Genomic DNA, 24559 nt, shown 5'->3' with positions numbered 1-24559 from the left:
CCAAGCAGGCAGGCAAGGCCATATTACAGTACAGATCTTGAGTATCTACCTCCATGAGCCCATGGCTTGATCCTGAGTTCAGCAATTTTAGGTGTAATAGAAAGGTATTGAGCCAGGCAGTGGTGGCGCACGCCTTTAATCCCAACACTTGGGAGGCAAAGGCAGGCGGATTTCTGAGTTCTGAGGCCAGCCTGGTCTACAGAGTGAGTTCCAGGACAGTCAGGGCTATACAGAAAAACCCTATCTCAGGAAAAAAAAAGGTATTGAGAGGTGTTCTGGTCACTGAGAGTGTTCATTAGAATGGCATTTGGGGACATGGAACATCTCCATTTTTGTTTCTAGTCTATGAAGTGAGAGGTTTTATTAAACCATAAGTTCCCTACCTTGATGTGCTAGCAATGTCACCAGTCCATCATGGATCAAAACTTCTTGAATAGAAGTTAAATGAGCCTTTTCCAGTCATAAGTGAATTCAGGAATTCATGATAATGATATAAAATTGACTAACAGACATGGGCAGGTTGAATGGTCAGTTTAGAATTGGTGCGAGTGCTATCTGCTGGGCTATTCAAAGGATAGGTAAACTCAATGACTACTTTATCAGATTAATGAAGAACTATGTCACCATATCAGTAAACCACCACCACCTTAAAAAGTTATGGTATCACCATGTAGTCTTGGCCAGCCTAGAATTTGATATATAGACATATCTGACCTCAAATTCAAAAGGATCCACTTGCCTCTGTCCTCTAAGAGCTTTGGGGGTAATCAAACCTGGGCTCTGCTCTTGTCTTCTTGGTCTATGCTCTTGTCTTCTAAGTAGTAATACTAGTATACTGAGAAATGCCCAGCTTCAATCAAAAGAAACATGAAAATATATGTCGAATATTCGTCCCCTCTTCTTGTCTTCTCCTTAAGGAAAGAATTCAGTTGAGACACATAGTTTAAGTTTATTTAGCAATAATTAAATTATACTCCAGGCAAGTATGGAGCAGGCTGACCTGAAGGGAGAATGTGAGAGCAGCCCATTGGGTTCTGCTTTATAGACTTTTAGGGAGTTTCTTTCTCCCCCCACCCCCCACAGGGTTTCTCTGTGTAGCCCTGGATGTCCTGGAACTCACTCTGTAGACCAGGCTGGCCTCGAACTCAGAAATCCACCTGCCTCTGCTTCCCAAGTGCTGAGATTAAAGGCGTGCACCACCACTGCCCAGCTAAATTCCTCTTTCTGAGGACCATCTTTATGCCACCCTACTCTACTGAGTGTACTCCAAAGGTCAGGATGTCCTTGTGTTTCTTTTAAATTTTCTCCTTATCAGGACTGTTTTTTGTGTGTTTATGTATGGTCTTTGGGAAAGTGTCATGGCACTTTTATTTCTGACATAAAGGGAAGAACCTATTTGCAGCTTCAGAGATGTCAAGCTCCAAAGGGTTATTTCAGTCCACAGAAGACCCAGCTAGCTATCAAGAAACAGTGTAGTTTCCTGGGTTAGTGCAGGTCTAAGTCTCTGCCTACTTAAATCAGATGGACTCAAACTGCAAAAGAGTGGACAACTTTCCAGTTCTGCTCATGTCTACCTAGCCACTTCTAGCAGAACTAGCATGTTGGAAGAGTTCCTTCTCTAGGGAGACATTAAACATCTACCCCTCCTTATGAGATCCCAATGACAAACTAAAGTATAACTTCACCAAAGTTTACCCTGGAGATCCAAAGATTTTTACTGGGCTTGCTTACAAAGCATTTATGAAGGGCTACTTGTACGAGTGTGGGTGACCCCAAAGCTGCCACACTAGATAGTCTTTACTCAGCAAAGATGATGGTTTCCCCATAGCTGCAGAGCTCTTCAATTAACCTCCTCACAGCCTATGTGCTCTCACACCTCTGAGGCTAAGTGCAACCAGGGCAGATTTGCATCAGAATGGTGGAAAGAGCAGCTGGAATCTGGAGTAGATCTAATGATCCCTCCCTACTTCCTTTTTCTATGAAAGGTTGTCCACAGTCCATAAGCTGTATTCAGATGGACTCCTGGAAGGAGGTGCAACTTATCAGATGTAGGTAATGGCTGTTTTGCTCAAAGGACTGCCTTTTGTTGTTGTTGTTGTTGTTTTGGGGTTTTGTTTGTCTTTTCAAGACAGGTTTTCTCTGTGCACCTCTGTCTGTTCTGCACTCAACTCTGTAGACCAGGCTGACCTCATAGAGAGCTCATAGAGAGCTGTCTGCCTTGCCTCTTGAGTGGTGAGATTAAAGGTGTGTTTCCCCCACAGCCCAGCTAGACTGCTTTCTAGACCATAAGCTATTGTAGGGAGTAGATGCTCAGAGTGAGTGAAGTCCTGAGCAGATGTATCTTTCCACACAGGCAAAGCCTACCAAGGACTCCAAGACCAATTGGTCCATGGAAAATTAGCAAAGCTATTACCCATATGGACCAGGCTCAAGAGAAATTGGGAGTCTAAGTGTTTATGAGCAATTGATCAGTGTATGTAAAGACTAGCAACTGCAGTTTCCTCCTCCTGGATGTTTATAGCCTGAGTCTGCTGGCCCATAGAGACCTCCTATAGAAACTAGCTAACCTCGCCCTCTGAGTTTGTATCTCATAAACATGTTCAGATTCCAAGTTGCAGTGAAAGTGGTAGTCTGAAAACTCTACCTTATCCCAGATTCAGTGTGTGTGTGTATGTGTGTGCCTTTTTCTTCATTCCTTGGCTGCCCCTAGTCAGGGTTCCAGGACCCAAACCTCTCAGGATGCAGCAAGGTATAACTAAAGAAAGGTGTAAATGACTTAATTCCATTGTAACTTCAAGGAAACAAAAAAAGATAAAAAACTCAGGACTAGTTTTATAGGGCAGAACCTGAATCACATCACATTGTCAATGTGTATATGTTGAACAAATGAACGCCACTCAGTGCTGCCCTAGAGTCGCCCTGTTTCATCTATCTAGTATGTATTCTCTCCTTTCTCATTCTCAAACAACTTGAACAAGGTTTTTTGTTCCCTCAGAAGCTTGATGACTGTCCTTTTATTGCTGTGATCAACACAATGCCCCAAACAACTTGGAGAAGAAAGGGTTTGTGAGGCTTACATGTCCCAGTGCCAACTGATCATTGAAGGATGCGATGCCATGGCAGTAACTCAAGCAGGAGCGGAGGCAGGAACTGTAGAGAAAAGCTTCTCACTGATTTGCTTCCATGCTCATATGCAGTTACCTTGCTTATACCTCCCATTACCACCTGCCCAGGGGTGGTACCACCCACAATGGGCTGAGTCATCCCACTTCAGTCAACAAACAAAAAAATGCCATCACGTGCCAGGGATCAGTGTGATGGAAGAACTTCTCAATTGAGGATCCCTCTCCCAGGTGACTGTTTTTGTATTAAGGTCACAAACAACTAACCAATCAGCATAATGACATATTTCAGGGAGGGGAAAGCAACCTTTAGGCCTATAACTCTCAGATCTCCCATTATCAAATTATACATTTATCTTCATCTAGACACATTTATAGACTTCCACCAGTTAAAATGAGTGTATCCCTTATTTGTATTTTGTATACTAGACCAAACATCTTATGTTCTGGATGCTATAGAAATAATTATATATATGTTTTCTTATTTTATATATATTCTTATTTTCTTATTCATATATATATATATATATTTATATATATATATATATTCTTATTTTCACCACTTCACCCACTAGGCTCCAGCTACATCGTTTTGCCATTCTCCCTTCTCTGTTCTTTGCATTTCTTTTTTGCCCCGCCCCCAATAAGACCTGAAACTCATGGTCCTTCACCTGTCTCAGTCTCTCAAGTGCTGGATTACAGTAGCTTTGCCTTGGCTGTCCTGGAGCTCGCTCTAGACGCCATTCAAGCTCAGAAATCATCACCAGGATGGCTTCGAACTCAGAGATCCACCCCGCCTCTGCACGCCTCCAGTCTCAGCACTCGGGAAGGCAGAGGCAGGTGAATCTTTACGTTTGAGGCCAGCTTTGTCTACAATGTGAGTGCCAGGACAACTAGTCCTGCACAGGGAATCCCTGACTTGAAAAAAAAAAAAACTTTTTAAAAGGTTCCCCCCCCCCCCCCCACTTTAGAAGAATCGTCTCAACCCCATATATTTTGGCCGATCCTTTTTTCCAGCGACTAGTAATGCCGTTCCCATTATAAACCAAGTTTCCTTGAGTTTGTTTTCTGTTCGGCCTAACAATCTTTATTTTCCTCCAGTCGGGGATGCTTTTCTCCGAGCTTCTTTCTGCGCTACCTTTCCCTTGCTCTTCAGTTCGCAACTTGGCAGACCTCTCTCCCATCTCTCCATTGTCACTAGGCCCTTTGCACTCCTCGACTCTAAAGGGCTTGTAGAACCCAGGGCTGCAAGAATCTCGCCGTTGCTAGGCTGCGGCTAGGGCGGCTGCGTTGGTGACTTCTGAGAGGACCAACATTTGGTGTCCTAGTGACGGAATAAAGTTGGCGCCAGCGTCGCCAGAGGGTGCGTCACTAACACGGGCGATTGGGGGCGGGGCCAGGCGGAGTCACGTGGTTTGGTTGCCTACGCGCTGCTGGGCCGTGGGAAGATGGCGGACGGAAAGGGAGACGCCACCGCCGCCGCCGGGGCCGGGGCCGGGGCTGAGGCTCCGGCGGTCGCGGGATCCGGAATCGAGACTGAGTCCATGGCTCGGAGTCATCGCCCTGCATCTCCGGCTTCGGGAGCCCCGGGCCTACGACCGTGTCTCTGGCAGCTGGAGACCGAGCTGAGGGAGCAGGAGGTGTCCGAGGTCTCATCTTTGAACTACTGCCGGAGCTTCTGCCAGGTGAGGGGTGGACTAGCTGGCGGAGGGTGAGGAGCGGGGAGGCCTGGAGAAGAGACCCGGGGTCCGCCTCAACAGCCGGGGGCTGCTGGGGGAAAACGCCACCCCCGTATCTTGCCGCGCCCCCGGGCCGGGCAGGCCCAGCTCTGCCATAACCCCGACTTCAGTCACTGCCGGGGCGGATTGCGCTGGGCGGTACTGAGAGAGCCCAGAGAGCTCCCTGCAAGGGCTGTGCCCTGTCGCTGTTGCCTGGGTCCTGGCCCGGTGGTTGGAGCGCCACTGCCCCCCTGAGGGATCGATTGCCAGTTCCTGCAAGGAGATGCCTTTTTGAGCGGTGTGCTGATCTCCAAACTGAAAAACCTTGTTTTTCTGAATAATCAGGAGAGGTGGACTGTGACCAGAGACTTATCTTTAGAGTCACATCTTTTAGCTTCCCTAAGATACGACGGTTGGTCTTGAATGGCGTCTAGAGCTTTCTGATTAGGGATTACTGAGCCGTTTGGTTGGTTGGCTGGTTTTTGTTTTTTGCCACTGTGGGCGGGTGTGAAAAGATATGTTTATGCCATTCTTTGGCTTGTTTTGTATTCATCTGCTGATTGTACTACTAGGAATGGGGCTGGTGAGCTCTGTAGTCTGAGTGGAAGAGGTCCGGAGAGAGATGTATAGAATGGCCTCTTTTGGCAGTCGGGTGATTGATCATTCCGGTGCGGGTCCCAATCTGTGTGTGTGGCTACATGCTGACAGATGTGTTTTTAAGTTTGGTCTCTGGAATCACACTGCAGTTTTTTCCATGTTTTCAAGTGTCTTCCAAGTGTAAATGCTTTGCCGTTATTGTTTCTGCTTCTGGTACTTGCACTATCAGGTTTCCGTCATCCCTCTGCTCCTCATTTGTAGTACCTTAGAGAATACAAAATAATCGAGGTATGTTGGTACGTGGAGTCTTAATGAGCAATTGAGTGCTGAAAAAAATTGTAGAGTTAGAAAGTTGTAGTTGGGGTAGTGAGCAGTCTGCTTTGTTGGTTCTGGACAGAATTAAAGTTATCTCTGTTGAGATCGTTTGTGGCCCACTCTGACCCAGAACTTTGTCTATTTGGAATTTTGTCTCTACTGATCTTTTCTATCGGTTAGATCAAGTCAGTTCTTGTGTGCACTGGCTTCCACATTCTCATTGCTGTCTACTAGTAATGATCAGTCTTATTTAGGGCAGGAATTTATTCTACAAATTTTTGCCAACCCTTAGAATGGTGCCAGGAAGAGTTATGGAAGTTCAAGGACATCTTGGGCATTATAATGGGCTCCCAGGCTAGGCTACAGTGTGATACTCCTCTCTCAAAAAGACATTTCACAGCGGGGTACTCCCAGCACTTGGGAGGCAGAGGCAGGCAGATTTCTGAGTTGGAGGCCAGCCAAACCCTGTCTGAGGCGGGGGAGACATTTCACATTCCCCACCCCTAAAGAAATGGCAGAATTAATTAGTGCAATTTTGGTAGTGATGAGGAAAAAATGTCATGCAGAGAATGTAAATAGGCTTAATGGGACAACCTAGTGAGAATGACAGAAAAAAAGTGAATGTAATGGGTGTTGAGAACTGGAAGAGGCCACTTTGGATAGAGTAGAGCCTCTGATTTAAAGGATGTAAATGAATCCTAGGATGGCCTGGAGTGAGCATGACAGGGGTGGAGATGAGAAGGAACTTGAAATGCTGTGGGAGAGGAGGGAAGTAATTGCAGGGAGAGTGGAGGTAGGAAAACAACTGCGGATTCTGAGCAGAGCTTTGAAGCTTATCTGCCAGCAAAAAATTAAAAGGTGACTGTAGCCAGTCCAATTGGATTGTCAGAATATACTATACATTAAGTATTCTGGAAAAAGTTGGACCATTAGTTAGGTTAGTTGAATAGTTTTCTTGGTTCCCTCTCCCCCCCCTTCCCCCCCCCAGCTGTGTATCCTTGGATGCCCTGGAACTAGCTCTGTAGACCAGACTCACCTTAAACCTCCACCTGCCTCTGCTTCTAGAGAACTGAGATTAGTCATGTGCCACATTGGTTCCACACCTGAAAGGCAGAATACAGAATACTTTATTGTATGACTGAATGCTGAAGAGAAGAAGCTGGGAATCACATAATACATAAAGATTGTGACTGGTAGTATATTAAAGCAACGGCTGACAGTGCTCCTCCAGTGTTTACTGTTACAAATTGCACTCAATGGGTATTTAGAAATGTCATCCTAGCCGGGGTGTGGTGCTCCATACTTTAATCTCAGCATTCTTGAGGCAGAGGTAGGAGCTAGTGGGCTTCTGAGGTTAAGGCCAACTTGGTCTATACAGTGAGACCCTATCTCAAAGAAAAGACAAGGAATGCCATTCTAAAAACTTAAATTGTACCTACAATTGTAACATGCTGTTACCAAATAAGAAATATGTGTATCTCAAGCTAGCCTTTAATCCCAGGAGGCAGACAGGGAAATCTCTGTGAGTTACAGAACATCCTGGTCTTCCTAGTGTGAGTTCAGGACAGCTAGAAAGACATAGTGAGACTCTCTGTTTAAAAAAGAAAAAAGGAAGAGGAAGGAAGGAAGAAAAAATAATATTTCTATCTAAATTAGTGTCTTACAAGTCCAGTGAATGTGGTGTCCCATCTGTGATTCCAACTCCAGGGAAGCACAGGCAAGAGTTCCCCTGAGGAAACTGGCTGGCCAGACCATGTGGAAATAGGAACTCATTGTTTTGTTTTTTTTTTTTTTTTTTTTTTAAGATTTATTTATTTTTATGTGCCCTTGGTGTTTTTCATGCATGTATGTCTGTGTGTCTGTGCAAGCATGCCAGATCCCCTGGAACTGGAGTTACAGACATTTGTGAGCTGTCATGTAAGCTGGGAATTGAACCCAGTTCAGGGCTTCTGGAAGAGCAGCCCATGCGCTTAACTGCTGAGCAGCCTTTCCAGCCCAGGAATTTTGGGTTCAGGAATGCCCATCAGAGACCCTGCCTTGGTATAAGGTGAAGAGCAAACAGGGAAGATATGCCAGCCTCCAATTTCCATTTGGAGAAAGAGAACCAATTCCTAAAAGTTGTTCTCTGACCTCCATGATAACCAATATTTTTAAAAGTAACTTAAAAAAAAAGATTAATGCTACACTTTTTGTTAATATTGAAAAATCAATGTCTTAAATTTTTTCCTAAATCTAGGAAACCAAAATTCTTAGTCTGAGTGGGCAGGGTGATTCAGTGGATGCAAATGCTTGCTGCTGAGCCTGATGACCTGAGATTGACCCCTGGAACCTACTGCTGTCCTCTGAACTCCACGTGCACACTCTAGCATCCTCCTCAATGGATGAATGAAGGAACGAAGGAATGAAGGAATTTCTAAAAACATTTGAAAGTCTTAGAACTGGTGGCTCTATTTGTAGCAGGGATTTTGAAGGCTTTTTAATTGAATTTCATTTAGCATGCAAGAAATTAGTAGGGAGGTAATCATACTGTAAGGATAAAAGAATTACCAGACAAAGTAATTTAATGAGTAAATATGTTACACACTTTTTTGGATTTGTTTTTTGTTTTTTTTGTTTTTTTTTTTTTTGAGACAGGGTTTCTCTGTGTAGCCCTGGCTGTCCTGGAACTCACTTTGTAGACCAGGCTGGCCTTGAACTCAGAAATCCGCCTGCCTCTGCCTCCCAGAGTGCTGGGATTACAGGCGTGCGCCACCACCGCCCTGCATGTTACACACTTTTAAATTCTAGACTTATAGTAATGTAGCAGATAGTTTTGGGGTCTGGCTGTGTAGCCTTGGCTGGTCTCAAATTGGCTACTAGACCAGGCTGTCCTGGAACTCAAATGCCTCCTCCTTCTTCACAAGTGCTAGAAATAAAGGCTTGTATCACCATGTCCAGCTCAACTTCATAGATTTTTAATAGTTAAAACAAGTATTGCACATATTTTTTGGATTGGTTATTGAATAAAAGGGTTCTGAGTCAAATAGGCCATATAAGCTCTCTATGGGCAGGGTATACATTCCAGGACTGTCCCAGACAGGTGTCTAAAATGAATCTCTTTACAAACTATTGTTCCATGTCCTCCACTGTGTCCCCACCTCACCCCCACATTTACCCATGGGGCAGGCAAGATGGCTCAGTGAGTAAAATCAATTGCTGCAAAGCCTGATAACCTAGTCTCTAGAACCCCATAGTAAGAACAACTCCCCAAACAATTCTTCACCTTCATATGTGCTCCCACCTCGGCTCCCACCAATACTGATGGATGATGGATGGATGAGGTGGCTTTTTTTTTTTTTTTAGATCACAGTGACATCACAGAACAGTGCAATCACAACAGTATTCGGTACTCAAGGTTGTGTGAATGTTTCTTTCTCAAGCTATCTTAGTGTGTATCCCTCTGTGATGATGTGAGATGACCAAGCGCCTAAGAAGTGAGATAAATTGGAAGATGGCTTCTTATGGTTTGCTTACTAGCTTTAAGCTATTGTGTAAGGATTATTTGAACATAAGCCCTGTAGTAATGCGCGCTCTCTCTCTCTCTCTCTCTCTCTCTCTCTCTCTCTCTCTCTCTCTCTCTCTCTCTTTCTCTTTTCCCCCCTCCCCCCTCCCCCTTTGGTTTTTCAAGACAGGCTTTCTCTGTGTAGCCCTTGCTGTCCTAGAACTTTGTAGACCAGGCTGGCCTCCAACTCAGAAATCCGCCTGCCTCTGCTTTCCTGGTGCTAGGATTAAAGGTGTGCGACATCACACGCCCGGCAGGATGTGGTCTTTTAGTAGAATGCTTAACATTTTTAGCATGCCTGAAGCCCGGGTTCAATACCCAGAATCCACTAAACTAGGTGTACTGAGCTCAGGATAAGAAGTTCAAGATCAACCACAGATATAAAGTCAGTTGGAGGCCAGTCTGGGGTACAAGCAAACCTGTCTCAAACAACAAAACAAAACCTACATCTAAACTCATCATCTCGTGGTATTAAGAGTACTGGGATTATAAGAATGTGTCACACATCACCCTGCAGGACTGGCTTTTAAAGGGTCACTGTTATATCCACCTGTATATATACTAGGTCTAGGACTCTGTATATACCAGCCTAGTCTTTAACTTGTGATCCTTCTGCCCCTATTCTACAAATGGTAGGATTGCAAGTGTGGGCTAATGCAGGAAGTTACTTTTAATCTGTGGCCTCAGTGCTTAGCAAGTATTTACCACTGACCCCTTTTGTTTTTGTTGGACACTTTGTATGTAGTATCAGCTGTTCTTTTTCTTGCTGTCTATATTTTAGTTGGCTTTCTCCTATTTGTAGCCTTATTTTCACAAATTTCTGGTTTTCTAATTGTGTATCTGTTCTCCTCCCTACCTGCTACCGCCCCCCCCCCACCCCCACCCCACTCACTGTGTAGGCCAGGCTAGCCATACTTATCTTTGCCTCCAAAGTGTACCACAGCTGCCCTAGCGGTCCTATTGCTTCATTCCTCAGTGCTTTAGGAATACTGGCATTAACCACTGTACCCAGCTCTCTTTCTGTGTTTTGTATTTAATAGGTAGTACAATGTTGACATATAAATGATATTTTAAAAAGATAAGTTCTAGTGTTTGTGGGTGTCAGGAGGCCAGAAGATGGTGTTAGATCCTCTCCTGGAGCTACAGGCACCAGTTATAGCTGTTGGGAACTTGGTTCTCTGAAAGAGCAGCAAGCTCTCTTAACTGCTGAGTTGTCTTCTCCTGTCCCCACCACCCACCTCAAGTAATCAGTTGAATGAGCTATAGCGTAGGAACTGTGTGATATTTGGAAGAGCCAAGAACTTTTAAAGAATGCAGTAGGAGTCTTTTACCACTTTCTGAGGGACATTATCAGCTTTAGCCTTTGTTTATATAATGCACGTATTTCACTGTACACATTGTGGGGTTAGTAAGGATAGGCAGATAATATTAAAGGCATTTTAGTATTGTGTAATGTTGCAGGATATTTGATCACACTCTGAACTCCGAGATTGTTATTTACTGGGGGAAAAATGTTTTAGTTGTGGTGTGGCTCTGCCTTAGCACACACCTTTAATCCAAGAGCTTTTTGCTTGATTATTGTAAACAGGATTAAATAAAGTCAAGATAAGGTCAAGAGCCAGAGCAAGCAACCAGTTGACAGGAAGTAAACATTGAATTATTTTAAAAAACCATGAGAGTAAGAGGGAGTCAGGAGGACAGATAGAGAGATGCACAGGAAGCAGGGGGGGGAGGGCATTGAGTTTGAAGGAGGTTTTTTGACGGGAGGGATTCCTGGTGGGACTGTCTGAAGAGGAAGGTCAGCTGGGTGCTTTCTGTGCCTCTCTTATACTCCAGCATCTAGTGTTCATTGGTAAAATGGACCAACAGATTCTGTTTAAAAAAAAAAAAACAAAAACCGAAACAGTACAAGAGTTGAGTTAGTAAATGAATAGGACAGCAGGGCAGAGATGCTGAGATGGGAGAGAGCCTGGTAACCATGGAGATTCTTAAGTTTTATATTTTCTTCATTTTTTTACTGTACATTTTAATTTATTTTTATTTTACACGCATTGGTGTCTCACGTTTATGTGTGTCTGTGTCAGTGTATTGGATCCCCTGTAGCTGGAGTTACAGATACTCAGGAGCTTCCATTTGTGTTCTGGGAATTGAACGTGGGTCCTGGAAGAGCAGCCAATGCTGCTGAGGGTGTAACTAGAACAAAAGTTGTCTAGCATGCCACAGGATCCTGGGCTCTGTCCTTAGCACACAGACATACTTGGGAACTTGATTATTGTATGTGTTTTCATCTTGTGGGATGTGTACATATCTGAGTATACGTGTGCTCATGCCATCACCCTGTGTGTGGAGGTCAGGACAGCTTTCAGAGTTAGCGCTCCTCTCCAGGGAACTCTGGGAATTGAACTCAGGTTGTCAGGCTTGTGTGGCAGGTGCTTTTGCTTGCTGAAGCATCTCTTTGGCCTGCAATCAAGTAATTTTAAACACATTAGCTTTTCTTCTGGTGCTGCTTTCTCTTGGCAGATATCTGGATAGAAATTACATGGCAAGTTGTTTTCTAAGCAGAAGCAAGCTTGTGGCCTGTGTAATCCAAACGTTGTATGAAGTGACCATCGAAGCAGTGGAACTTTGGTTGCAGTGTCTGCTGTAAGACCATTGTTTCTTCTGCTCTTCTCTGAGACCACTGCTGTCCTGTTTCATTCCGTGCATCCCACTCTTTAGTCATTGTTCTACTGCGTGGGTCAATCCAGTTGAATTCGGGTTATCAGACTTGGTGAAAGGTGTCCCCACCCACAGAATCATTCCACAAGTGACCATCTCGTTTGTTTTTGTTTAAGAATGGTCCTGTTGTAAGCCACGTTGGCCTGGAACTCTTCAAGTAGCTGGTGCTGAATTTAGAATTATAATCCTCCTGTTTCTACCCGAGTGCTGGGCTTATAGGTGTGGGTTGCCACATGTGCTAGCACCATGATTTAACAGTCTATGTTGCTTTTCAATGGTTATTACAGATATTTCAGAGAACCCCTTTAAATATGGTTATTTATATCTGCAGCATAAATTCCTGGATTAAAAAGAATGTTAATGGGAGCTGGAGAGATGGCTCAGTGATTAAAAAGCACTGACTGCTGGCTCTTCCAGAGAATCTGAGTTCAATTCCCAGCACATGGTGAATCTCACCGTCTGTAGTTCCAAGGGATCTGATCTTTTCTGTTCTTCGTGAGCGCGCGCACACACACACACAGATATATTTGCAGGCAAAACACCTATATACATATTAGTCTTCCAGTGAGTTGACCATATATGTCCACCAGTCATGCTTGTGCATCCTCATTCTCTATATATCCTTGCCAATTTGGTGCTGTTAAACATAATAATTTCCATGTTAAAAACTTGTTCTCATCTTACAAATTTGCACTGAAGTAACTTGAGTCTTTCTATGTAAATTAGACATTTAAATATTCTTTTAAAATATCTTATTCATGTCATATACTTTGATCATATTCATCACCCCAAAATTCCTCCCAAATCTCACCCAGCCAGCTTTGTGTCTTTTTCCCTCACACAGTCCAATTTGTGCTGCCTAGATACTCATGGGTGGGCGTGATCTCTCTACCAAGGGTTATACCAGGGTTATATCCAGGGGTCAGTCTTAGGAAAAACTGACTCTCTTCCAGTTGCTACTAGCCGTCAGTTGGGGACAGTACTTGGTGCCTACTTCCCTCCGCTGGGATTTGTTTCTGATTTGAGCGCGTCTAGGTCTTTATGTTGTTCTCACATGTGCAGCTGTCTTGTTTTGTCTGCCCTGTTTTTTCATTTTTATCATCTACCACCTCTGGCTCCTGCTCCCTCCAATCTTTCTGCTCCCCTCCTCAGTGATCCCTGAGTCTTTTGTAGGGAGGGATGTAATATAGGTGCCGAGCTGAGCATGCCCAGATCTCTTACTCTCTGCATGGGGACCACATACGGGATTCCTATGTTAATAAATATTTTCTTTAAGAAGCTTCTCATATGAGGGTTGGGAGATGGGTATAGCAATGAGTTATTAGTTTAACTGTGTCCATTTATCAGTTTAAGAGTAATATGTCTCTCCTAGGGCCTACGACATATCTAGCCGTGGGCCTGTAGCATATCTTGACCCCAATAACAGTGCCAGGTGTGGGTTTCATCTTGTGAGATGGTCCTTAAATCCAATCAGAGAGTGTTTAGTTACTCCTATAAAATGTGTGCCACTATTTCACAGTAAGCATGTGGTAACCAGGCCAGTCATTATTGCAGCTCTTGAGTTCACAGCTGAGTGATTGATGATAACTCTTCACCACTGACAGCGGGCATCTAGTATCTTCCAGCACTATTAAAGCTAACCAGCAGGGTGAATCGCCCAGCTGAGTACCAGCTTGATTTCTCTGAGTAGAATCTCACTGTCAAATTCTGAAGGGTAGCTGAGAGCAATGGCAGTATCCTGTGAGGCTTGAGGTTCTATAGGGCCCCACTTGTCAACCACTCCGAGTGCCTGGTATTGGTTTTTTTTTTTTTTTTTTTTTTTTTTTTTTTTTTTTTTTTTTTTTTTTTTTTTTGCTAGCCTGTAGTATCTAGTAGGGGTTTTAAGGTGGCTCCATTTGAACTCTATGTATATGAAATATATACATACATATTTCAGTAAGCTTCCATAGTAGGTGTCCATATGACTTTTCCAGAAGGCCTTTATTTTAGTGTTCTTAGGCTTTCCACATTCCTCTTTGACCCTGACTTCCCATGCCCTACTCCACCTAACCTTTCTTTTTCTGTTATTTCCTTTACCTCCTTTATTTGACCGAGTTCTCTATCCCCTCCCATAGAAGTTATTTCCCTTACCCCTATGGCGTCTTACTAGTTTTCTGACCTCTGGATATACCAAATGAAACATCTAAATATTACAAGCTCACACCCACGTATGAGAGAGAAAGCATGTAATATTTGTCTTTTTGAGTCTGGGTTACCTCTGGATTATTGCTTCTAGCTGCGTTTATTTATCATGAATTTCATATTCATTTTTCAAACAGTTGACTAATATTCCATTATGAAACTGTCTCACATGTCACAATCTGCTCGTCAGTGGTGTTTCCAATGCCATGGCTATTGTGAATGGAGCATCAGTGAGCATGGTAAACAAGTATCTGCACTACGGTAGAGTCCTTTGGGTATGTGCCCAAAATCTCAATATGTAGCCCTGGCTAGCCTACAGTTCTCTATGTAGACCAGGCTAACCTCAAAGATCTTTCTGCCTTTGCCTCCCAAGAGCTGGGAGTAAAGGTGTGAGCCACCATATCTGACTTGAAGTTTCTTTATATATGTGTATAGTTCATCAAGTGTATCTCTCTTTTGAACACTGTTAATAAAAAAAATAGAAAACCCAGCTAGTTTATAAAATCATGAAGATTTTATAAAAATTTGAGTACATTGTTTTCATTTGGATCCAAATGCCTGCCTCATCTTGTAGACTTTCCTTGGCTGTCTTTGGGTTTTGAGGGGGGCAGGTTTCATTTGAGGGGGAGGGCAGGATCTGTACATGTGCATTTGGAGGCTAGAAGTCATACTTTACTGAGTCTTTTGTTTTTATTTTACATGTCTTGTTAAAATGTTATTTAAGTTATTAAAACTAGGTTTTACCTTATTAAATTTACTCTAGAATCTTGGGAGTGTTTGTTGAGAAAGGGTCTTTATAGCTCAGATTTCTAACATCTTAGTGTTGAGATTATAGATGAACCTTATCACACTGCTCTAATCTTAAACTTCTATACTTTTTGTGTTCTGAAGCAGACTTAGCAGTGTGTAGTTGCTTACTACTTAAAGTAGAAGCAGAAGAATCCGGAGTTCAAGGCCAACCTTATCTAGATAGGGAGTCTAGCCCAGGTCACATGGGACCCTTTCTCCAAAACAGAGCAAACACATAGCAACAAAGGCAAAGAAGAATATATCCTAAAGAGTTAAGGCTCTGAACTTAAAAGTCCACTGATGTGATTGTAAAGTGTGATATAATGTGGTGATAGATTGTGGCTGTGAAATACTGTCTTTTCTCTCTCTCTCTCTCTCTCTCTCTCAGATTAGACTCTTGCTATGGAGAGACCCCCCATGACCAAGGCAACTAATTGCCTCTTGGTTACAGCTTTGGACATGAGTCCATGACAGGAAGCAGGAGTCTTTCTAGTTCTAGCTTGGGGTTCCCAGAGTCTAGCAACACTGTGGTAGGAGGCATGACTTCGGGCAGGCGGGTCACTGGAGCAGTAGCTGAGAGCTTACATCTGAACCACAAGCAGCAGGCAGAAAGTGAGGGAAACTGGGCCTGGTGTGGGCTTTGGAAACCTCAGAGCCAACCCCCAATTGCACACGTCCAACAAGGCTGCGCCTCCCAATCCTTTTCTAACGGTTCCAAGTGGGGAACCAAACATTTAGATATATTAGACGGTGGGGTGGGGGACATTCTCATTCAAACCACTGTTGTCTCTGCCTCCTGAGTGCTGGGATTAAAGGTGTGTCATCTCATACACCCAGATAGAGATAGGGTCTCTTATATGTCAGTGCTACAAGACTCAGGGAATACTAAGCCTTGGATGGATAACTAGAAACTAGCTTTCCTTTAGCTAACTTCCTTACATTTTGGTGCTTGTTAGGTTTGCAAACAGGACTAGCTCTGAACTGTGAAATTTATATCTTATTTTGAAACTGGATCTCACTCCATTGTCCAGACTGGCTTTGAACTTACTCTGTGTGACCTGTTCTGTCCTTAAGAACTTTGCACTCGCTCAGCAGTGTTGGTGCACTCCTTTAATCCCAGCCCTTGGGAGGCAGAGGCAGGCGGATTTCTGAGTTGAAGGACAGCCTGCTCTACATAAAGTGAGTTCCAGGACAGCCAGGGCTACATAGAGAAATCCTGTCTCGAAAAAATAAGAAAAAAAAATAACTTTGTACTCTTCCAAACTATCTAGGATTAAAGGCTTCCAAACTATCTAGGATTAATAAATTGTATAAATTATAATGCCAAACCAGAAATGTATAAAAGGGATGATGACTCCTACCCCTCTCATTCTAGTCCAGGCTAACCTGGAACTCACTTTGTAGACCAGGCTGGCCTCAGATTAGTTTTCCTACTTGAATCTAGATAGCTAGCATTATAGTAGTCAGCTACCATGCCTGTTTTGTGTGGTACTGGAGATCAAACCCAGAGCCTTGTGCAGGCTGGACAAGCCCTCTCTGCCAATTCACCTGCATCCCCAGACCCCAGGGATGAGATTTTTAAAGATGTTATTTAACAGTAAGTGTTAATATTATATTTGTGCCCCTGATGAGTTACCATTTACCCCTCTAGAGTAAAAGCCTATCCCTGTGGAAGCCTCACTACTAATTTAACTAAGATTGCTTGTTTACATGAGTTGTGCTTACTCTTTTAATTTGGCTTTTCTTTGTAGTGAAGTCTTGATTTCTACTTTAAAGAACTTGTAAATGCAAATGTTAATTTAGAGCACATTTTCCCATAACCATCTAGCAGTGTTGAGAAATGTCAGACTTGGAAAAACCTAGTCATCATGAACTAGAAAGCATGCATATGCACCTTTCATTAGGAGTTTGCACTAATTTCATTCCAATTCCTATTGACCTTCAATACAGAACTGTGTTGTCTTTCATCGGGAGCTAGAGGCAGGTGGATCGCTGTGAGTTCTAAGACAGCCAGAGCAACACAGAGAAACCCGTTTCCAAACAAAAAAAACCAGGTTTTATGTCGTATACTCCCAGAGAAGCCAGAACAATGGGTGTTAGGATAATGTAACTCAGGTCCTCTACAAGTGCAGTATGCACTTTTAACAACTTAGTCACCCTACCAGCCCATAGATTAGTCTGGGTAAAGCTTTGTTTTTAAGCTTAGATATTTGCTTATTTTATATTTAAATTGTGTGTTTCTTTTTTTCCCCCGCCTTTTGTTTTTGAGGCAAATTCATACTTCAAGTTGATTATTCATCCTCCTGCATTCCCAAATGCTAGGATTACAGGTGTACATTATGATACCCAACTATGCTTTAGTTTTTGTTGTTGTTGTTTTAATTGAATATAATCTTCATTCCTTTTCCAATGGTAAAACCTTTCCCGGCTTACCCCCCTCCCCGAAAACCCCCAACCCCTCCTCCCACCCCCTGCCTCCAAGTATATGCCCCTCCACCCAACCCACTCCCACCAACTATGTTTTATTATATTGAAGTATACATATATAAAATTATTTTAATTCCTAACCTATGAAATTCATGTCCCTAGGAAAAATAAAGCTGTGTTTCCATGATTGTAGAAGTTTATGTTTGAAGTAAGAAAGAACTTTAGAAGTCATTTGGAACATCTACTTGTCTGCTAAAACTTATTTTAAAAATTTGTTTACCTTTTTATTAAGAGTGTGTGTTGTATGCTTGTACATGTACACCACAGTGCTCATGTGGAAGTCAGAGGACAACTTTCTGGAGTCAGTGTTCTACGATGTAGGTCTCAGGGATCAAACTCAGGTCAGCCAACTTAGTGACAAGCATTTTTACCCACTGAGCCATCTTGCTGGCACTGAGACCGGTGCTTTGTTTATTTCGTTTTGATTTGAGCCTAGAATGGTTTCATGTGCCTCTGACTAACCTTGAAGTCACTATTGGTTTTTATATTTTTTTATTTTATTTTATTTTAGACATGGTGTCAGTATGTATCTTGACTGGCACAGAGCATGAGATATGCCTGCCTCTGGTAAGTTGATTGTCTAGTAGAGAAGTTGAACATTAAACAGATGTTCACATTGCGTTTGCAGTAGAGCCATTGTGTTTGGTGGCCAAGTGTTAGTATTTTTCTACTTTCCAACCAGTTTGTCCTTGGGGAAAGAGAGCATCCGAAAAGTAATTCTCTTTAGGGCTCGAATGTAGCTCAGCCATAAAACACTTGCCGGAGCTTGCTAAACTTACTGCAATCCATCACACAGCCAACCAAGCATTCTGGGTTTGCGCTTTTTCATGCTACTCTACTTTCTTGGCCTGGATTGTTATGTAGACCAGGCTGACTGCTGCAGTGATCCTGCCTATGCCTTCAGATTCCTGGGATTACCAAAGTACACCACTCCCCACTACATAATTTCTCTCTCTTCCCAAGTTAAATTTTATTTAGGTTTTTTAAACTACATGTCTTTTCACATGTGCATGTAGTGCATCACTATACCACAGCCTGGAGAAGTTTTGTTTTTGCTTGATTTTTGTTTGTTTTGTTTGTTTGTTTGTTTGTTTTTAATAAATTTTTTAATATTCCCAGTTTCTGTGGGTGATAGTGACCTGCAAAATAATGTGGATATACTTTTGCTGCTATAGAGCTGTAGGCTTTTTTGGTTTTTTGGGATTTGGTTTTTTCAAGACAGGGTTTCTCTCTATATCCCCTGGCTGTCCTGGAACCCAGAGTGCTGGGATTACAGGCGTGCACCACCATCGCCCGGCCATGTGCAGATGATTATTTTTTTTGGATTTGGTTTTTTCGAGACAGAGTTTCTCTGTGTAGCCCTGGCTGACCTGAAACTCACTCTGTAGATTTATTTATTTTTTATATGTAAGTACATTGTAGATGTCTTCACACACCACAAGAGGGCATCAAAATCTCCTTACGGATGTCTGTGAGCCACCATGTGGTTGCTGTGAATTTGAACTCATGACCTTCAGAAGAACAGTCGGTGCTCTTAACCGCCGAGCCAGTCTCTCCAGCCCCGGCGCAGATGATTCTTATGCTACATTATTATTTCACCCCAATTTTGGAAAAGTTATACAGTAATCTAGTACAAAAATGAGTATTTAGTCAACTTTTAATTGCCTTGATGGAGGCCCCAGGGTTCAGTCCTCAGCACTGCCAGACAAAACAAAAGAATCCTCGAGGGGTTGTCTTAATAATAATTGGGACTTGGGCTGGAGAGATGGCTCAGTGGTTAAGATGGGGCTCAGCTCAGCTTTCAGACAGCCAAAAAGCATGTCCTTCCCCTCTTACACAGTTAGGGTTATTATGCTTTTAGCATTTCATGGTAAATTTCAAATTTAAAACTATCCACCTTTGGTGCTAGGATTGTAACTTAATTGGTTGAGTACTTGCTGAGCGTGCAGGAACTTGCGTTCTATTCCCAGAATCCATTATCCTGGCTGGGTGGCACAAGTCTGTAGCTCCCAGCACTTGGAAGGTGGAAAGATCATTGATTTGCTAATGCCAGCATGAGATATGAGAGGCCCGGTCTAAAAAAAGAAAGAAAAAGAAAAACTCAATTCAGCAATTACCAAATACTATAGATGAGTTTCTTTAGTAATACTAACTCACTAAAGGAGAGAACCTTCCTGTTGCACATTCAAGTTCCTCTAGAATCTTGAGGCTCGTAGTTGATTTTCAATTATTTAACCTTTTCTTTTAGGTTATTTTATTATGTGTATGAGTGTTTTGCCTACTGAATGTAATGTATATGTATTATGTGCATGCTTGGTGGCTACAGGGGGTAATAAAAAAGCATTATTAGAACTGGAGTTACAGATGCTTGTGAACCACCATGTGGATTATGGGAACTAAACCCAGGTCTTCTGCAAAAGACGCAAGTGCTCTTAACCACTGAGCTATCTCTCCAGCCCCTTATTATAAACTTTAAAAGATGTATTTTTTTTTAAGTTTTATGTGTATGAAGGTTTGCCTGTATATGAATGTACACCATGTATGTATGTATGTATGTATGTATGTATGTATGTATGTATGTATGTATACCTGGTATCCCTAAAGGTTGTTGGGTCAGATCCCCATGTACACACACTCATACATATATTAAAACAACAACAACAAAAAAAACAACCCAAGCTTCATAGCACATGTCTTTAATCCCAGCGCTTGGGAAGCCAGCCTAGTTTACATATTGAGTTTTAGAACAGGAGAGAGAGAGAGAGAGAGAGAGAGAGAGAGAGAGACGAGAGAGAGAGAGACGAGAGAGAGAGAGAGAGAGAGAGAGAGAGAGAGAGGTGAGAGAGAGAGAGACGAGAGAGAGAGAGAGAGAACGTACATAGGTGCATATTAGAGTAGTCAGATTCATAGAAAGAGGAAAAGAAAGAATAAAATAGGGAATTAAGTGTTTAATGAGCAGTTTCATTTGAGGAAGATAAAAAAGTTCTGCTGTACCAAAGTGCAAATGAATGTACTCTGTAATAACTGGATGCAGGTGTGGAGGTGCAGCATCTAGAGGAAGTTAAAACAGAAAAGGTAACTTGAGCTCAAGAATTGGAGGCCAGGACTGGAGAGGTTGCTCAGTGGTTAAGAGCACTGACTGCACTTCCAGAGGTTCTTAGTTCAATTCCCAGCAACCACATGGTGGCTCACAAGCTTCTGCAATGGGATCGATGCCCTCTTCTGGCGTGTCTGAGGAGAGTGACAGTGTGGTCATATACATAAAGTAAATCTTAAAAGGAGGAGGAGAATTGGAGATATGGCAACACGGCAAATCACACCCCATGTTAAGTAACTTATGTCATATATATTTTAGGCAATTTATCTGAAAGGAGTCATCTGGGGATGGAAAAAAGGCTTAATGATTAAGGGCATTTGCTGCTATCACTGAGGACCTGGGTGATTTCCATCACCCACATAACTCAACCATCTATTCCAGTTCTAGGGGATCTGACCAACAACAACCCTCAGGGGTACCAGGCATACATAGATAAATGCTGCACATACATACCTGCAGGAAAACCTTCATACACAGCATTGCATATGTATGTTAAGGCCACAACAGCTTATGGGAGCCTGTTCTCTCCTCCTCCCGTGTGGATCCCACTCAGAGCTCCCAGGTTTATCAACAACTGGGGGCCTCTGAGAGCTACCTCAGCTGCTCTCAGCTTCAGCCTTTTGCATGCAGATATCTTGTTTCCTAGGATTACTAGGAATGAAAAACTAGTCTTTTTCTTACTGAATGGTCTTGTTACAGTTTTTGAACATTATTACACCATGTATATAAGAATTTTATTTCTAGGCTATCTGTTGGATTCCATTGGTCTCTGTCTTTTACTGATTACTCACAATTCAAAAGTTTAAAACAATTCAGCCATGTGGTGGCGAAAGATTTTTAGCTGTTGTGGTGGTACAAGCCTGTAATCACATCACTTCTAAGGCAGAGATAGTAGGGTCAGGAATTCAAGGCCAGCCACTACAACAGGAACTGAGGCCAGCCCAGGCTGCACCACACCCTGCCTCAAAAAACATAACAATTAAAATGATGGGTTTATAAACTGAATAAGCAAGATACTGCATTTCTCCATTAAGCTGATACTTTATCCATGCAAAAACCACACCTCTTACCTCTAAGGGAATAAGAGATAATTTGTTCTGGAGTGACATTGTTCTGGGAACATGGATTCAGGCTACCCCCAATACCAAGTTCCATTGTAGAGGTAGTTTTTATGAGATTTTTATTAGTTCTAGAACAAAGAAAGACATTTATCAAATTTGTTGCTGAGGACCACAGGTTCTAACAAGTAAGGTTGGGGTGGGGGTAGATTGTTACAGGTATTATACTATTTGACAGTCTTAGTTCTTGTGGTGGAAGCTAGTGGTTTGCCACACATTTTAAAGTCTTTGATAGTCACAGGGATGTTAGGTCAGATAGACATTGGGGAGGGCAATGAATACCTTTTAATAGAACAAGAAATAACCCCAAGGCATTTGGGCTCTGGTTTGCAGCATTTTAACTTACGTAGTCTCAAACAAATTTTTGGCATTTGGCCTTGTAGAATTTTTCTTTTTAAAGATTTCTTTATTTTATACATATGAGTACACCACCATTGCTCTCTTCAGACACACCAGAAGAGGGCACCAGTTCCTATTACAGATAGTTAGGAGCCACCATGTAGTTGTTAGGAATTGCACTCAGGACCTCTGGAAGAGCAGTCAGTGTGCTCTTAACCGCTGAGCCATCTCACAACTTCATATGCTGTCTAATGTGATAGCTCTTCAGTGTGTCACTGTCTTATAATAGGAATGTGAAATGGGATTGATTTTCCTGGAGCAGAATCCAGTATCATGTAAAGCTTTAGAAGTTATGGATCCAGAAATTCTATCTATAGTCCATCCTAAGAAACTAGTCATGGGCCACCAAGCTCCAGTGGATAGCTCCAAACCTGTGGTCACTAAACAAAACAAGAAAATATGACTATTGGAAAAGAGATCTGACGTGGGAGATAGGCCTCTAGGTGAGGAGTGCCTGGAATGTAATGTATGAAACTGTCAAAGAACAAGTGGGTCAATAAGATTGTTATGAATATAAGTAACATTTTACACAGAGGGGAACTTATCTTTATCTTACACTGCAGAGCTAAGAGATCAGGGTAGCATGTGGTAGTAGACACCTATAATTCCAGCATTTAGGAGACTGAAGCAGGAGGATTGTAAATTCGAGGCTGACCTGGGCTACATTGTGAGTTTTAGGGCTAGCTTTGGTTGCACAGTAAGACCCTGCCTCAAAAGTCAAAACAAAAGTTAGAAACTATGATGCCCATGAATCTACAATGTGGCTCGGGATATAACTCCATGGAAGAGGGCTTGCCCAGCACACTGGACTGAGGTAGAGCCCGGGTCACACAGCAAAAAACCAAAAATGAAGTCAAAAGAAGGCTGTACAATAAATGTAGAGACGTAGCATTGCCATAAAGTGTGTCACTCGGTACATTAAGGGATTGTCAAACTTGCCTGTTAACAGTGACCCGTTTCTGGATGGTGTTTTTATGCATAATGGGAAATATCACTAAGATACAGTACTATTATGGCAAAAGCAAGGTGCATTTTAAAACTAAAAAGGATAAAACCAAGAAAGTATATTTATGATCCATGGCAGGATCAGTATCTAAAATAGTCTGAGGAGATGGGGATGGTGGACTGGACCCAGTGAAATGTAATCAGGGTGGATGAAGCAGTGTGGATTGATGGATAGCGAGTAGGCCAGATTTCTGAGCTCAGAGCCGCTTGAAGTACTATGCAGAGGCTATGTAGGCACAGAAGCAGCCCAGGGTCTGGATTTCCCTAGTCACTCCCTGCAGTCAGCAGCCAGCAGTTCCGTTCATTCATGTCGACCCTTTAGTCCTCATTGCTAACTGATGCTTGTTAATCTTAGTTCTGACTGGCTTTGGAGTCCTCCCACCTCCTTACTTTTGCATTTTAAAATGTTACCTCCTGTTTGAGGGATGAGATTCAACTGCTGACTCCTGTGGAAGCTTATCCTTTACAATGTGATGACATTGTTCTAAATAATGTACATTTAGAACTTTATTTTCAAAATAGGATTTCTATGTATAGCCCTGGCTGTCCTGGGACTCGCTCTGTAGACCAGACCAGCCTCAAACTCAAAATGATCTGCCTGCCTCTGCCTACCAAGTGCTGGGACTAAACTCTCTACCCCTCGGCTAGATTTAGAATTTTATGGTTTTTATTTGTTGAGAAATTTAAATCAGAACAAGATTTCTTGTGTTATGTGCAAATTTTAAAATAATGCATACACTTATCCTTTAAAAAAAGGTCCAGTTGCCCTAAGATGCTCATTAGTGATGAATCACTGACACTTGTAGTTGGGTTTTTGCTTTTGAGGGTGGGGTGGGGTGGAGTAGGGGTTCTTTTGTAGCTGGATGAGGACAACATTGAACTTCTCATCTTCTGTCCCTGACTCTCAAGTGTTGGGGTGACAGGTCTGCAAACCGTGTCCATCTTTTGGTACTAGTATCAAACCTAGAGCTGTGTGCATACCAGACAGCTCTACCTAAACTGAGCCACTTCCCTAACATGACCACAGCATTGCAAAGTAGTGAACGTCACTCAGCACTTACCAGAAAACTTCCCAGCAGCGGTGACTTTAGAATTGGAGGTGGATGTGGTAAACTCTGAGGAAGGAGGCCAAATGACAACCACACACAGTGGCTGCGGATACTAATGGAGGTGGCCTCCGAAGAAGAGGCAGAGTTTGGAAATAAGCATAATTTTTTAGAGCAATAGTAGAGTTATGAATTCTGAAAAGACATAAACAATAATGACAAAACATATGCAGTGGAGGCCAGTGACTAATTCAGGTTAAAGATTAAGATCTGCCTTTTTTGTTTGTTTTGTTTGTTTGTTTGTTTGTTTGTTTTTGTGGCTCTTCAAGATGGTTTCTCAGTGTAACCATCCCTGACTGTCCTGGACTTGCTTTGCAGTCCAGACTAGAGTCAAACTCACAGAGATCCACCTGCCTCTGCCTACTG

The 24559-nt window shown here is 42.6% G+C and overlaps 1 protein-coding gene across 1 annotated transcript in view; it reads left to right on the top strand.

The window, feature by feature from the left end:
- Positions 1 to 4535: 4535 nt before the first annotated feature.
- Positions 4536 to 24559, top strand: part of Rlf (RLF zinc finger) — a 53431-nt gene continuing 33407 nt past the window's right edge. The window contains exon 1 of the mRNA XM_052177246.1: positions 4536 to 4807. Within this exon, the coding sequence (XP_052033206.1) occupies positions 4571 to 4807 (237 nt within the window). The 5' untranslated portion in view covers positions 4536 to 4570. The remainder of the gene's footprint in view (positions 4808 to 24559) is intronic.

The sequence above is a fragment of the Apodemus sylvaticus genome, chromosome 3 (assembly GCF_947179515.1).
Source record: "Apodemus sylvaticus chromosome 3, mApoSyl1.1, whole genome shotgun sequence".
In the NCBI taxonomy this organism is placed as follows: Eukaryota; Metazoa; Chordata; class Mammalia; order Rodentia; family Muridae; genus Apodemus; species Apodemus sylvaticus.
Note: the sequence above shows the minus strand (reverse complement) of the source record. Positions and strands in the feature narration are given on the sequence as shown.